This window comes from Hemitrygon akajei, chromosome 16, assembly GCF_048418815.1.
Source record: "Hemitrygon akajei chromosome 16, sHemAka1.3, whole genome shotgun sequence".
Taxonomy (NCBI): domain Eukaryota; kingdom Metazoa; phylum Chordata; class Chondrichthyes; order Myliobatiformes; family Dasyatidae; genus Hemitrygon; species Hemitrygon akajei.
Genome location: NC_133139.1, coordinates 64,380,079 through 64,397,377, shown reverse-complemented (window position 1 = coordinate 64,397,377; position 17,299 = coordinate 64,380,079). Strand labels below are relative to the sequence as shown.

General features: G+C 45.7%; 1 protein-coding gene across 2 annotated transcripts in view; it reads left to right on the top strand.

The window, feature by feature from the left end:
• The window catches only part of LOC140740124 (uncharacterized), a 30,456-nt gene extending 13,896 nt beyond the window's left edge, over nt 1–16,560 (top strand). For both annotated transcript variants that reach the window (XM_073069049.1, XM_073069050.1), the window contains exon 2: nt 6,793–16,560. In XM_073069049.1, the coding sequence (XP_072925150.1) occupies nt 6,861–8,723 (1,863 nt within the window). In that variant the 5' untranslated portion in view covers nt 6,793–6,860 and the 3' untranslated portion in view covers nt 8,724–16,560. The remainder of the gene's footprint in view (nt 1–6,792) is intronic.
• Nucleotides 16,561–17,299: the final 739 nt, after the last annotated feature.

The window sequence follows — 17,299 nt, the reverse complement described above, 5'->3', positions numbered from 1 at the left end:
AATGAATGAATGAATACATAAACAAACAAATAGATGAGATAGATAGATAGATAAATAAATAAACAAACAAACAAACAAATAAATAAATAAAGGATGGGGTAAGAAGGGGAGCAGGGGCATTAACGGAAGTTAGAGAAGTCAATGTTCATGCCATCAGGTTAGAGGCTACCCAGATGGAATATAAGGTGTTGTTCCTCCAACCTGAGTGTGGCTTCATTCTGACAATAGAGGAGGCCATGGATAGACATATCAGAATGGGAATGGGACGTGGAATTAAAATGTGTGACCACTGGGAGATCCTGCTTTCTCTGGGGGACAGAGCATAGGTGTTCAGCGAAACGGTCTCCCAGTCTGCGTCGGGTCTCACCAATATATAAAAGGCTGCACCGGGAGCACCAGAAGCAGTATATCACACCAGCGTAGGGAGCGATCCCTGCGGAAAGCAGAAAGGGGGGGAGGGGAAGATGTGTTTGGTAGCGGGATCTCGTTGGAGGTGGTGGAAGTTATGGAGAATTATATGTTGGACCCAGAGGCTGGTGGAGTGGTAGGTGAGGACAAGGGGAACCCTATCCCGTGTGGGGTGGCGGGCAGATGGGTTGAGGGCAGATGTGCCTGAAATGGGAGAGATGCGTTTGAGAGCAGAGTTGATGGTGGAGGAAGGGAAGCCCCTTTGTTTAAAAAAAGAAGACATCTCCTTCATCCTGGAATGAAAAGCCTCATCCTGAGAGCAGATGCGGCAGAGGTGGAGGAATTTCGAGAAGGGGTGGCATTTTTGCAAGAGACAGGATGAGAAGAGGAATAGTCCAGGTAGCTGTGAGAGTCTGTAGGCTTATAGTAGATATCAGTAGATAGGCCGTCTCCAGAGATGGAGACAGAAAGATCAAGAAAGGGGAAGGAGGTGTCGGAAATGAACCAGGTAAATTTGAGGGCAGGGTGAAAGTTGGAGGCAAAGTTAATGAAGTCAACGAGCTCAGCACGCGTGCAGGAGGCAGCGCCAATGCAGTTGTCGGTGTAGTAAAGTAAAAGAGGGGGACGGATACCTGTATAGGCTTGGAACATGGACTGTTCCACAAAGCCAACAAAAAGGCAGGCATAACTGGAACCCATACAGGTGCCCATGGCTACACCTTTGGTTTGGAGGAAGTGGGAGGAGCCAAAGGAGAAATTATTAAGATTAAGGACTAATTCCACTAGACGGAGGAGAATGGTGGTAGAGGGGAATTGGTTAGTTCTGGAATCCAAAAAGAAGCCATATTCACCATGAATGTCCATCCCCCACCAGGAAGGTCTCAAAGCTGTCCGTTTCTTTTTGGATTCCAGACGTAACCAGTCCTCACCTACACTCCACCAGCCTCCAGGTCCAACATATAATTCTCCGTAACTTCCACCACCTCCAATGGGATCCCACTACCAAGCACATCTTTCCCTCCCCCCCCCCCCCTTTCTGCTTTCCACAGGGATCACTCCCTACGTGACTCCCTTGTCCACTCGTCCCCCCCCCCATCCCTTCCCACCGATCTCCCTCCTGGCACTTATCTTTGTAAGCGGAACAAGTGCTACACCTGACCTTACACTTCCTCCCTCACCACCATTCAGGACCCCAGACAGTCCTTCCAGGTGACACTTCACCTGCAAGTCGGCTGGTGTGGTATACTGCGTCCGGTGCTCCCGGTGTGGCCTTTTATATATTGGTGAGACCCGACGCAGACTGGGAGACCGTTTCGCTGAACACCTATGCTCGGTCCGCCAGAGAAAGCAGAATCTCCCAGCAGCCACATATTTTAATCCCACGTCCCATTCCCATTCTGATATGTCTATCCATGGCCTCCTCTACTGTCAAGATAAAGCCACACTCAGGTTGGAGGAACAACACCTTATATACTGGCTGGGTAGCCTCCAACCTGATGGCATGAACATTGACTTCTCTAACTTCCGTTAATGCCCCTCCTCCCCTTCTTAGCCCACCTTCTATCTATCTATCTCACTATTTATTTATTTATTTATTTATTTATTTGTTTGTTTGTTTATTCCTTTTTTTCTCGTTTCACTCTCACTTTTTTCTCTCTCTGTCCCTTTCACAATAACTCCTTGCCTGCTCTTCACCTCCCTCTGGTACTCCCCTCCCCCTTTCTTTCTCCCTAGGTTTCCCATCCCATATTCCTTTCCCTTCTCCAGCTCTGTATCCCTTTCACCAATCACCTTTCCAGCTCTTAGCTTCATCCCAACCCCTCCGGTCTTCTCCTATCATTTCGCATTTCCCCTTCCCCCTCCCAATTTCAAATCTCTTACTATCTCTTCTTTCAGTTAGTCCTGACAAAGGGTCCCAGCCCGAAATGTCAACTGTATTTCTTCCTATAGATGCTGCCTGGCCTGCTGTGTTCCACCAGCATTTTGTGTGTGTTGCTTGAATTTCTAGCATCTGCAGATTTCCTCATGTTTGAGTTACACATGAGTATAAGTTCACAGTGTATGATGTGTACAGTTATGCTGACTATAAGTTCACAGTGTATGATGTGGACAGTCACACTGAGTATCAGTTCACAGTGTTCGATGTGGACAGTCACACTGAGTATCAGTTCACAGTGTATGATGTGTACAGTTATGCTGACTATAAGTTCACAGTGTATGATGTGGACAGTCACACTGAGTATCAGTTCACAGTGTTCGATGTGGACAGTCACACTGAGTATCAGTTCACAGTGTATGATGTGGAATTACACTGAGTATCAGTTCACAGTGTATGATGTGGACAGTCACACTGAGTATCAGTTCACAGTGTACAATGTGGACAGTCGCACTGAGTATCAGTTCACAGTGTATGATGTGGAATTACACTGAGTATCAGTTCACAGTGTACGATGTGGACAGTCGCACTGAGTATCAGTTCACAGTGTATGATGTGAACAGTCACACTGAGTATCAGTTCACAGTGTACGATGTGGAATTACACTGAGTATCAGTTCACAGTGTACGATGTGGACAGTCGCACTGAGTATCAGTTCACAGTGTACGATGTGGACAGTCGCACTGAGTATTAGTTCACAGTGTATGATGTGGAATTACACTGAGTATCAGTTCACAGTGTACGATGTGGACAGTCGCACTGAGTATCAGTTCACAGTGTACGATGTGAACAGTCGCACTGAGTATCAGTTCACAGTGTACGATGTGGACAGTCACACTGAGTATCAGTTCACAGTGTACGATGTGGACAGTCGCACTGAGTATTAGTTCACAGTGTATGATGTGGAATTACACTGAGTATCAGTTCACAGTGTACGATGTGGACAGTCGCACTGAGTATCAGTTCACAGTGTACGATGTGAACAGTCGCACTGAGTATCAGTTCACAGTGTACGATGTGGACAGTCACACTGAGTATCAGTTCACAGTGTACGATGTGGACAGTCACACTGAGTATCAGTTCACAGTGTACGATGTGGACAGTCGCACTGAGTATAAGTTCACAGTGTATGATGTGGAATTACACTGAGTATCAGTTCACAGTGTACGATGTGGACAGTCGCACTGAGTATCAGTTCACAGTGTACGATGTGGACAGTCACACTGAGTATCAGTTCACAGTGTACGATGTGGACAGTCGCACTGAGTATCAGTTCACAGTGTATGATGTGGAATTACACTGAGTATCAGTTCACAGTGTACGATGTGGACAGTCGCACTGAGTATCAGTTCACAGTGTACGATGTGAACAGTCGCACTGAGTATCAGTTCACAGTGTACGATGTGGACAGTCACACTGAGTATCAGTTCACAGTGTACGATGTGGACAGTCACACTGAGTATCAGTTCACAGTGTACGATGTGGACAGTCACACTGAGTATCAGTTCACAGTGTACGATGTGGAATTACACTGAGTATCAGTTCACAGTGTACGATGTGAACAGTCGCACTGAGTATCAGTTCACAGTGTACGATGTGGACAGTCGCACTGTGTATCAGTTCACAGTGTACAATGTGGACTTGCACTGAGTATCAGTTCACAGTGTACGATGTGGACAGTCGCACTGTGTATCAGTTCACAGTGTACGATGTGGAATTACGCTGAGTATCAGTTCACAGTGTACAATGTGGACTTGCACTGAGTATCAGTTCACAGTGTACGATGTGGACAGTCGCACTGTGTATCAGTTCACAGTGTACGATGTGGAATTACGCTGAGAATCAGTTCACAGTGTACAATGTGGACTTGCACTGAGTATCAGATCACAGTGTACGATGTGGACAGTCGCACTGTGTATCAGTTCACAGTGTACGATGTGGAATTACGCTGAGTATCAGTTCACAGTGTACAATGTGGACTTGCACTGAGTATCAGTTCACAGTGTACGATGTGGACAGTCGCACTGTGTATCAGTTCACAGTGTACGATGTGGAATTACGCTGAGAATCAGTTCACAGTGTACGATGTGGACAGTCGCACTGTGAATCAGTTCACAGTGAACAGTGGGGACAGTTGCACTCATAATGGTTAGCAGTGTCATTGATGTACAATGGAGAGAGTTACGCTGAGAATACATTAGCTCTGCATGATGCATAAAGTTAAACTCATAAAGAGTTAACGATACATGTACAATTGGGACAGTTACTCTTAGAATATTTTAACTTCATACTGATTTAAATTTCATTGCAAATCACCCAAATGGTGATGATATGAAATCATCTGTTTCTATGTTGCTGATGTGCAGTGAGGTTCGGACAAACAGACAGACACTAGGGTCTCCTCAGCGCTTACAGCCTCGTATTTGCTAGTTCATGCCTGGCCAGTCTGCACAGGAACGTGTCATTTTATGCTCTGAGTCAAGTACATAGAGCCTTTTGATTTTTTATCTTGCACCACTTCCTTGTGACAAGATATTCACCGGCAGAATCAGCTTGTGTAGTGTATCCGTGTCCTCTCCACCCCTTCAGTGACCCATGAACCCTTCCCAGAGCAATCGCTTCAGTGAGATAATTTGTCCATGGATGAGGTTGAGTGGTTTGTTCTCTCCCCTGGCCGTCTCACCTGTCAATATATCTCATTGTGTCGCTTCCTGTCTCAGAAAGTGTGAGGCTGAAATCTACCACCACAAAGAGGCCACTTTCTGGTTGGAGAAGCAACGCATCGTACACCATCTGGGTAGCCTTCATCCTGATGGCATGAACATCGATTTCTCCATCTAGGGTTCTACTTCAGGCTAATCTAGCATCTCATTGTTTACCTACATGAGGTGTTGCTCCTCCAACCTGGGAGTTAACTCATTGAGGCAGAAAAGGAGGCGATGGGAGTGGAGAAACACTGATATCCTTAAACACAGAACGCTCTGCATTCATGAGGTATAAATTGTGGGTCTGAAGGCCCAAGGAGTGTTATTTTCAGTTACAGATTCCAGTACACAGCCCCATCCAGTACTCCTCTACTGAAATACTTTGCCCACTGTTGTGACCCAACTTTCACTGGGCCCACTGTGTATACAGCTACTTTCCCGTGTTCATTAGCTGCTGTGGGATCGACATTCCCCACTTGGCAACCCGTACACAGGACACTTCTGGAATCTGTGCAATGGTCACCATCTGCCAATCCATTCTGGATATTTATACAGCTGTGGGAGGGACTCACTTTCTGTCAAGTGCAGCTCCAGTACTTTGAGTCAGCATCAGGGGGATGAATCAAGATTCAAGATTCGGCACAACATCATGAACCAAAGGGCCTGCACTGAACTGTACTGTTCCATGTTCTATGGCCGTGTATAGAACAAGTTTTTTGCATGTACATCAAAACATACAGGGAAATGCGTCCTTTGTGTTGACAACCAACACAATGAGGGTGTTCTGGGGCTAAACCATAAGTGCCATCACGCATTCTGCCACCAACACAACAAGCCCACAATGCTCAGCCGAACAAAACAGAACACAACAAGCAACAAAACAACAACAGCAAAAAAGAACAAGCCCTGTTCCTCCCTCCCACCCGCTCACGTTCATAGTCCTTTAAACTCAGGACAGACTTCCAGTCCCCAGGCTCCAGAGGAGTCGGAACTGCAGACACCGGGCTTCAACCTCCCCGATGGCTACATACAGATTCACCTGCTTGGATACGGCCAATGGGCCTCAACTTCCGTAACTCCGATCCCGATGAAGATTTCCATTTAGGTGTTAGCACACTGACCTTGCTGGAGTGCCACTCCTCCTTAATGCTGAGCCTTGTCAATCTTCTGGTGGTAGGTCAAACCCTACTGAAACCCAATGCACAGAGAAATGAGCGGTCACAGACGATAGAGCACTATGGCACTTCGGCCCACAATGCTGTGCCAATCTTATAGTCGGGGGATTGAGTTCATGAGCCGTGATGTAATGGTGCAGTTCTATAAAACCCTAGTTAGACCACACTTGGAGTACTACGTTGGGTTCTGGTCGCCTCATTACAGGAAGGTTGTGGAAGCTTTAGAGACGGTGCACAGGGGATTTACCAGGATGCTGCCTGGACTGGGGAACATGTCTTATGAAGATAGGTTGAGCGAGGCTGGTGCGAAGGAGGATGAAAGGTGGCTTGATGGAGGTGTACATGATGACACGAGGCATCGATTGAGTGGGTAACCAGAGATTTTTTTTTCAGGACAGTAATGGCTCATACAGGCTGGCATAATTGCAAAGTGATTGGGGGGATGGCAGAGGTGAGTTTTGACACAGAGAGTGGTAGGCGTGTGGAACATCCTGCGGGGGGGGGGGGAGGGTGGTGGTAGAAGTGGGTGCATTAGGGACATTTAAGAAACTGTGCTTTCTGTTCTCAGGACCATTGGAGGGGCATGGAATCATCTCCAAATGGGAGAAGACATTGGGCTCAAGCCAGATTCATAGCATGCCCAGGATGCCTCTGTCTTGCCTGAGTCAACCGCTGTCTCTGATGGAATCTGGCTACTACTCGGAGATGGAGAGTCTGGAGTCCGTGCCGGCCCACACCCCGGACACCCCTGGCACCTTCAGCCAAGAGCTGGTCCACAGAAGCAAGGCAGGCCGGGGCAGAGCCAGCGCCACCAGCCGCAGGAAGCGCGAGTTCATCTCCGACGAGAAGAAAGACGCCAGCTACTGGGAGAAGAGGCGCAAGAATAATGAGGCCGCCAAAAGGTCGCGGGAGAAGAGGAGGATCAGCGACATGGTGCTGGAGAACCGGGTGCTGGCACTGAACGAGGAGAACGTCCGCTTGAAGTCAGAGCTACTGTCTCTGCAGCTGAGGTTCGGCCTAATCACCACCGCCGCGTACGCGGAGAAGAGTCGTCAGCTGTCAGGCTCAGCAGGGAGCTCCTACTACACCGGCTACTCCACTGTGCTCCTCCAATCTGACTCCTCTGAGGCCGAGCACCCCAGCCAAGGGGAGGCGTTCACACCCCTCAGCAAGTACTCGCCCAGAGGCTCCCTCTCCGATACTTCCGATGGATCGTTGAGCACTGGGAACAGTCCGGGGCCCATGATTCAAGGGGACAACAGGCAAGATGAGAACTCAATGGACAAGGACTTGATGAGGGACATCAAGGAGGTCATGAATGCCCAGGTCCCCTTTGGAGAGTCGGCGTCTCTGCTAAGGAGCTACCACAATATGGAGTTTGTAAGTTACAAGGAGCAACTGAAGTACAGCTCTGCAGCCAGGGACATTATTCGGTACGGGAGTCAAGGCTGTGTGGAAACCGGAGACACTCATACTGCCCACCTGGATGACTTCCGCCTTCTGTCCGATGTGCCCCAGGCCCCCGGGAATGGCAGAACAGATTACCCGCAGGGAGGGGTCCACGCAGCACCCGCGCCTTCGATGCTGGTGGAAGGTCAGCGGCAGATGCCTCCGAACGGCGTGGCCCTGTGGTGCGCTCAGCGGCCGCTGTCCACGCGGGCCCGGGAGGAGCCGGACGATCTCCCGCTGGGGGGCTACACAGCTGAGCTGTGTCCAAGGTCTGGTCGCGAGCACCCAGTCATTGAGCGGCTGGTGCGTGCCAGTCCTCAGAGTTCCCTGAGCGTCAATGAAGCGGGTGATCGCACTGCAGTCCCCAATCTGGACGAGGTTCCACAATGTTCCCTCACCCGGAGCTTCCCCGCCGAGAAGCAGGAGACTTCAGAATGCTCCCTGCTGCTCTTTTCTGTCATTAAGACGCCCGAGGTTCTTGATCAAGGCCTGGTGGCACACTCTGGTGCCGCTGCGGACAAGGTATCAGATGGTGCCCTTTCCGAAGGTTCGGACAGTGACAGCCTAGACAGGGCAGACAGGTCCAGCCTCAGCGACACAGCTCACTCTGACTCCCCCCAGGTGCTCAGGAGAATGGCTCTTCCTCATAAGCTCCGCCTGAAAGCCAGAGCCATGGTTCAGGGTGGTGAACAAGATGGTGGGCAGGATCTCCCACGGCACCATAGTGATCAGGGGGCTCCACTGCTGAGGTGCAATGGCCTCCGTCACAATGGGTCCATCATGAGAGGTTACGCTCCAGTTCACAGGAAGGGAGATCTCTGGAGTGAATCCGGGCACCTAGTCATTAAGGCATCGCAGTGTGCAGCAGGAGTGCTAAGTCAGTTTGAGCAACCTACCCCCCAAGGGTCTCCTAATCTCCAGAGCAACCAAATCTCCACATCAAAGGGCCCTGACTATGGTGCTGTAGGTGTGGCCTGCTTTAGGAATGCCACACAGGAAGCTGAGTCGTCACCACTCCACCCGGGCTACAACTTAACCAGCCCCACTTAAGGACGAAACACGGAGGAACATGGCTATAGAGAAGTAAAATAAGGATGCTGGTTCACCTGAACGTCCAAGGCTACCAAATAGCAGCAATGTCTCCGTGTAGCAGATATCTTCTCACCTTCTTGCTGTGTACCAGGACAGAAAAACGTTAAAAATTGTCCATCCCTGGATGCAGGTCAGCATCAGAGTTGCTTGCTGGACCAGACTTGGTGTATTCATATACTTTACTGTTTCAGGGACTGATACACATCGATTGGACGATTGGTTATTTATTGTTTTTTATTTATTTAGCAATACAGCACAGAATAGGCCCTTCTGGCCCTTCATCCCACGCTGTCCAGCAACCCCAACAACCTCGATTAACCCTAACCCAATCACAGGGCAATTTACAATGATCAATTGGTATGTCTTTGGAGCGTGGGAAGAAACCAGAGCAACTAGGAAAGCTCACACATCCCATGGGGAAGGCATACAAACTCCTTACAGAGGATGCTGGGATTGAACCCCAAGCTGTAATAGCGTCACGCTAGCCGCTACGTAAGGATGGAATAAGAGCCATTACCTCTATTCATCAGGACTGAGGAGATAAATCTCATCAAGCAATAGACAGCCTGTGCTCCTGTGACTTTTAGCCAGATCTGTACAGGTCTAAACACAGAACCAGCAAGGCCGTGTGGCAGGGCCGCAGGTCCGTACCTTGCTGAGTGTAAACTGCCTGTACTCTAGTCATCATTCACTTCGAGGTGTCAGTGTGGTTTAGTCGGCTGAACTCATGCCCAGGCATTGAGAGACTGTAGAAAATCAGAAATTAATGAGGCGGATAGAAGGAATTTGTAAAATGAGCTTCATTGTGCTGTTTCTCATGATTGGTGTTCACACCTTAAAGTTCCTCGCAACCGTTTCAGACACAGTGGCATCTGTCCATGTGTACTCAACAGTTTCATTACGAGTCTCAATGGCTTGCTTCCCAATCACGGTCAAAGCCAGAACGAGAGCTGGTTCTCATTCTGCTTGTGGGCTACTGCCAGCAAACGCACAGTCTTTCTGCACTAACTCTTTCACCCTTCCTAAACACTTGTGTATTTCTGCCATAGACAGCTTATAATTTCCATCTCAATAGCCCAACTGATATACAGCAGAGGGTGTAGACAATAGGGACAATTCAGCCAGCCAGCATCCGTGGAGAGGGAGCTTGGACGGAAGTTTCAAGTCAGTGACGTATCCCGGGTTGGTCTGGTCCACAAGGCACAGATACTGAATCTGTGGTTACAGTCACAGATATTGGGTTGATAAGTCTGTAATATTGAAAGGCTGAGGAAAATATGTTTCCTATAGCGGGGGAGTCTAGGTTCGGTGGTCTCAGCCTCAGAATAGGATTTCCCTTTAGAACAGAAATAAGGATTCCTTTAGCCAGAGGGCGGTCAGTCTGAGGAATTCATTGCCACAGATGGCTTTGGAGTCCAAGTCATTGAGTATGTTTAAAGCGGAGGCTGATAGGTTCTTGATTAACAAAAGTGCAAAGGCTATAGGGAGAAGGCAGGAGAATGGGGTTGAGAGGGAGAATGAATCAGACAGGACTGAATGGTGGAGCAGACTCATGGGGAAAATGGCCTAATTCTACTCCTATGTCTTATGGTCTCATGGTTTTACAGTATATGAGTTGGAGGGTCCTCCCTATAATTTCTACGATAACATTAACAGAAAATGGTGGAAAAATAAATGGTGCTTGAACTGAAATGTCAACATTGCTACTCTTTCCGCAGGTGCTGCCTGACCTGTTGAGCGTTTCCAACGTTTTATTTCAGATTTACAGCAGCTGCACTGTTCTTGATTTTCAATGACTTTTTCTGAGTCCTAACATCTCTATCCCACTGAGGCTAGATTCCCCCACATGGGGTTGGTGTTGCCCTCACCACACAAACTTTACCGGGTATCTCCTTGGAGTGTGGGAGGGACCGGAGCACCCGGAGAAAACACGGAGAACCATCCAAACTCCTCACAGACAGTGGTGGAAATCGGAACCTGATTGCCGATCACTGACACTTCATTTCACGAAAATGCTTCATTTTATTTTTGCTGTTGCAAGAAGTAGTTTATCAATTGCTGGTCACATACACAGTAGACGCTATGCAAAGCCAAGATCCCAAAGTTGAAAAGGAAGAATTTGAAAGCACCATTTTGTCCATTTTACACGATTCATTGTCCAAGTCTACTTTAGAATCAGAATCAGGTTTAGTATCACTGGCATATGTCATGAAATTTTTTTGTTTCTGTTTTGCAGCAGCAGTACAATGCAATACATAATTTAAAATACCTGCAAATTACAATAAGAAATACACGCGCATTAAATTAAATAAGCAGTGCAAAAAGAGAGAGAAATATATAATGAGGTTGTGCGCATGGGTTCATTATCTGCTCAGAAATCTGCTAATGGTGGGGAAGAAACAGCACCTTAAACACTGGGTGCGTGACCTCAGTCTCCTGTACCACCTGCTTGATGGCACGAGGAGAAGTGGGTGAGTCCTAGCATCCTTGATGATAGATGACACCCTACTGAGGCATCGCCTTTGGAAGATGTCCCCGATGCCGGGGTGAGTTGTGCCCATGATAGAGCAGGCTGAGTTTGCAACTCACTGCAGATTTTTACAATCCTGTGCAGTAGCCCCTCTATTCCAGGTGGTGATGCAACCAGTTAGAATGCTCTCCACAGTACAAGTATAGAAATTTGGTGGAGTCTTTGGTCACAGAATAAACTTCTTCAAGCCCCCAATGAAATATAGTCACTGTCTTGTCTTTTTTTTCTAATTGCATCAATATGTTGGGCCCAGGATAGATCTTCAAAGATGTTGACAACCCAGAAACTTGAACCTGCTCACCCTTTCCCCTGTTGATCCCTCAATGAGACAAATTTGAAAGCATAATTTTGTCCATTTTGCAAAAGTTATTGTCCCAACCTACTTCAATTCACATAATTGGAATAGGTTCTCTAGTGACTTTGCTGTGCGGAAGCAAAAATTCATAAACGCGAGTGATTCTGCAGGTGCTGGAAATCAGGAGCAACACATGCAAAATGCTGGAGGAATTCAACAGGCCAGGCAGCATCTATGAAGAAGAATAGTTGACATTTCAGCCTGACACCCTTCTTCAGGACTATCAAAGGACCTCAGCCTGAACTGTTAGCAATAATCTCATTGTGTATCCAGTGACTGACACACTGTCTCCTGTATTGCAGACACACTGGTATCACAGTGGCACCAGTCTCCAGGCCTGGGTACACTGAGAAAGGCCGGTTACTCTCACTTTCAAAAGGACTTTACTTCCGTAAATTTATTTGTGTGTTACTGCACACTGAATTGTCCATGAGCCAGTAGAACTGTACAAAGGTTCAGAACATTGTTAATTTTTAATTTTTAATTTAATTTAAAATTTTAAAATTTTAAATTTAAAAATTCAATTTTTAAACATGCATTTCTTAAAATTTTTTGGCACATTGGCCTTCATAAGTCAGAATATTGTATGCAGGAGTTGGATGTTATGTTGAAATTGTGGAAGACTTTGATAAGGCCTAATCTGGTGCTTTGTGTGCAGTTTTGGTCATCTGCTGGCAGGAATGATATCAATAAAATAGAAAGTGTACAAAGGATGCCACTGGGACTTAAAGACCTGAGTTATAGGGAAAGTTTGAATTGATTAGAACTTTATTCCCTGGAGTATAGGCGAATGAGGGGAGATTTGATGGAGGTAGATAAAATTATGAGTGGTATCAATAGGGTAAAGCAAGCAGCTTTTTCCACTGAGGTTAGGTGAGACTAGGACTAGAGGTCATGGGATAAGGGTGAAAGGTGAAATGTTTAAGGGGGATCTTGTTCACTCAGAGGATGGTGCAAGTGTAGAAAGAGCTGCCAAAGGATGTGATGGATGTGGGTTCAATTTCAATATGTAAAGGATATTTGGGTAAGTATCTGGATGGGAGGGATATGGAGGGTTATGGTCCAGAAGCTGGTTGATGACACAGACTGGTTGACCCAAAAGGTCTGTTTCTGCACTGTAGAGCTCTATGAGTTTATGACTATTTTTGGATAAGTTTGAGGAAGATAACCTGGTGAAGTTTGATTCAAGACAGCTGAAACTTGGCTTAATCCAAGTATTATTAATGTCATTTTTAATGTCCACCCACTTCTGAAAGAGTGAAAATGACCCGTATAGAACCATTTATTGTTGCACAGTGGTCATAAATTTGCTTTAAAAATTAATAACCCTTAAGAAATATCTCTTAGTGGACACCTGTTATGAGAAAACTTCATTAAGAGTGTACCCCTGAACCAACTCAAGGAAATTAACTTGGTTTGGAGGGATTACCTAAACTCATAAGAGACCTGATAGAAACTTGAATGTATAATTTGCACTCGAGATTCCTGGAATTTACTTAGTAGTTTTGTGTGTATTGGAATGGCAGCAGAAATTCTTTCTTGCTGTGGTTGTCGGGAGCGTAGGCTTCACCTTGGGCTGGTCAGTAACCAAGGAACAACTTCAAGAGAATACAATTAACCTAACCCCATTGGTCTTGAGTTGGGGTAGTTTCCACCAGAAGGAATTAGGGCTGGACAATTGCAGAGGTTTCATCAGAACATTGAGGTCTGGGCTGTATCCAGTCAACGGTGGGGCCTGTCAATGGTCCTCTTTCCAACACCAAAGTCAATTTGGAGATTCAGCATGGTGGCAGGTCCTTCCGGCCCAAAAGACCTGCACTGCCCAATTGCACCCATATGACCAATTAACATGCTGACCCATGCATCTTTCGAATATGAGAAAGAACTGGAGCATCCGGAGGAAACCCACACAGTCACAGGGAGAACTTACAAACTCTTTCCCAACAGCAGTGGAATTGAACCCAGATCACTGGCACTGTGATACGACTACTCTACTGTGCCACCCACTTTAAACAGGGCTCGTCCAGGATGAAAGGATGTCAATCACCTTTAAATATCATTCATTCTGAATACCCAACTATCAACCGCATTGTGATATTTGTTCGCCCTTGCTGGGGCGGTGTTCCAGAACATGAATTCTGAAATGAGTACATAGAGATGAAACTGTTCTGTACCAAAAAAAATCATTACCTCTTTCATGGCCAAAGAAAACAATAATAAAAACTACTTTGCTCCTCTAATATTTGAATAACCTATTGTATCCAAACACATGACCAGCTGTTTGGTGTAGCGGTTTCCATTGATCAGATAACCAGGTCACTCTGGACTTTGGTCACCGCATGAGTTTTGGAGAGTACAAAAGGCTTCAGCTTACCGTTCTGGGAGATTGTCCCCCGCTGCTGCTCAACTTGACAGCTCCGGGGAACCCCTCACACCTCACTAAAGTGCAGCCAGTCTAGTTCTTCTTAGCAAGCCGGATGAGAAGTATTCATATAGAAAAGTACAGCACAGTATTCAGCTAGGACATTTTACCAACTTATCTAAACCTACTTCACAATCAATCTAACCCTTCCCTCCTACACAGCCCATTACCCTCATATTTCTTACATCCAAATGCTTATACAAGAGTCTTTTAAATGCTCCTACTGTACCACCCTCTGACCATGCATTTTGGGCAATTACTACTTACTGTGTGGAAAAAAAACTACCTCTGCTCACCTTAAAAGGATGTCCTCTGGTACAGGCCAAGGCTGCTGTAGAAAAAAAAAATGACTCTGGATGGACCTATGCCTCTTATCATCTTGTACACCTCTGTCAAATCACCTCTCATCCTCCGTCGCTCCAAAGAGAAAGGCCCTAGCTCACTCAGCCTTTCCTCATAAACCGTGCCCTCTAAACCAGGCAGAATCCTGGTAAATCTCCCCTGCACCCTCTCTAAAGCTTGCACATGCTTTCTGTAATGTGATAATCGGAAATGATCATGATACTCTAAAATCCACGGAAACGCTATAACTCGGAAGGAAGGCATTCAGCCAATTGGGCCTGCCCTAGCTTCAGATAGGGAAGTCCCCTGACCCAACCCCTGCTTTGCCCCACAGCCTCTTGATTTTTCCTTACCGTTCTTCCCGAAATCCCTGACTGATTCAGTCCCACAGAACAAATTATCATCATTCCCTATGCTTAAATATAAATTCCTTCACCCCTTCCTCTTATGCTCCAAATTATAAATCTGTGCTCCAGGCCCTTCAATCTCAATGTTCTTTTCCACTTTTCCCAAATCCGCCCTTGACCTTTGCCTTCCTCACATTCACCAGTCTAACCCCAGAGATGAATTTCCTCATCTCTGGAACCTTCCGAAGGAATCTATTCTGCACCCTCTCAGAATCAGGCTTAATGTCACAGGCATATGTGTCATGAAATGTGTTGTTTGCAACGCATAAACAATTAGTATAAAAAGAGAGCAAAAGTAGTGAGGTCATGTTGATAGTTTGGTTCATGGTCCATACAGAAATCTGATGGCAGTGGAGTAGAAGCTGTTCCTAAAATGAGTGTGTGTCTTCAGGTTCCTGTACCTCCTCTCTAATGGTAATGGATGATGAGGATCCTCAATGATGGATGCAGACTTTCTGAGGCATCACCTTTTGAAGATGTCCTCGATGCCAGGGGGTGGGGCTAGTGCCTATAATGAAGCTGACTGGGTTTGCAACCCTCTGCAGTTTTTTGATACTGTGCAGTGGCCCCTCTGTACCAGAAGATGATGCAACCAGTTAGAATGTTCTCCACAGTACACCTGTAGAAATTTGCTAGAGTTTTTAGTGACATACCAAATCTCCTCAAGCTTTGGTATATATGAAATATAGCCTCTGTCGTGCCTTCATTGTAATTGCATCAGTATGCTGAGCCTTGGATAGATCTTCAGAAATGCTGACAACCAGGAACTTGAAACTGCTCCCTCTTTCCACTGCTGACCCTCAATGAGGAATGGTATGTGTTCCCTCGACTTCCCCTTTCTGAAGTCCATAATCAGTTCCTTGGTCTTACCGACATTGAGAGAAAGGTTGTTGTTGCAACACCACTCAACCAGCCAATTCATCTCACTTCTGTACACTCAAGGGCTCTCGCAAAAATGCTTTAGTTAAGTGACCAGTGTTACAGGTATTTTGTACAGGTGCAAGCATTTGTATATGAATCTCAGGGTGCCATCTGGTCTTTTGGTGTACCCTGCCACGAATCCTGTCAGGTTCCTCTGTTCTCACACAAACTTCAGATGTGCTGTTGGGTCTTTTATCGTTCTGGCTGTCATATCTTATTAAAGAAAGGAGACATGAGCAAATTTGTACATTCACGTGGAGAGATACTGCAGTAGGAAGATTGTTAGCACAGCTATCTCTCCTCAGACTGGAAGACCTTCAACTAATTGCCTCATTTACACATGAGAGATTTTGACCTTGTATGCAAAAATGTTCTAGCCACAAAATCAGCATGGTATATTTGTTCATCTGTTTGACAATCTTCAATGTTTTATAAAGGTTCTCGCCTCACTGGGGTTTGACCACCCAGTCTGAGAGCACAGCGTGTACACTTTGTTTCAATCATTTACATGTTAGGTTGTTAATTTTGAATAGGTGTTTGCATTTGTAAACAGGCAAAATGTCCTGGTACTTCATATTGTTTTGTGTTAATTCCAAAGCCTCTACTTTCTGTCAAAGATTTGACCTTGAATGATTTTTTTACTGTTCCTTGTAAATTATGTAAAGAGCTGTCACGTTGTATAGCTTTTTACTTTCATTTGGTTTTCAAACGACACTGAATTAAATAAAAAAAACAAAGGAGTAACCATGTCTGAATGTTTGTTTAAAGGGGGGTGATGCTACAAATGAGAATTAGGATCAGAATCAGGTTTATTATCACTGGCAAATGTTGTGAAATTAATTGTTTTACATTGCAATACATAAAATGCACTATAAATTACAATAAGGAAATATATATGTGTATTTTTTATTGTAATTCATTGTATTTTATTGTAATTTATAGTATATATGCTATAAATTATATATACAGTATATATATCTCAGTTGTCATTTTATTAGGTAGACTTGCCTATTAATGCAAATATCTAATCAGCCAATCACGTGGCTTGGTTTTCGAAGCTATCTATGGCAATGAATTCCAAAGATTCTCCAGCTTCTGGCTAAAGAAATTCCTGCTTATCTCTGTTCTAAAAGGACATCCTTTTATTCTAAGACCGTGCCCTCTGCTCCTAGACTCTCCCGCTATAAGAAACATACTCTCCACATCCAACCTATCTAGGCCTTTCAATATTTGATACATTTCAGTGAGATACCCCTGTTATAGAACAGTGCAGCATTCAGCCATAATGTTATGCCAAACGAGCTAAAAAGCAAATCAAAAGCACCCATATATTAATCCCTCCTACCTACACTGTCCATATCCCTTCATCCTTCTTATGCCGATCCAAACATCTCTCAAAAGCCTCTAATGTATTTGCCTCTACTACCATACCAGGCAGCACATTCCAGGCATCCATGACACTGAAAAAAAATCTTTCCCCTCCCATTCCCCTTGAACCTATTCCATTTCACTTTCAATGTATGCCCTCTGGCATTAGATATTTCAACCCTGGGAAAC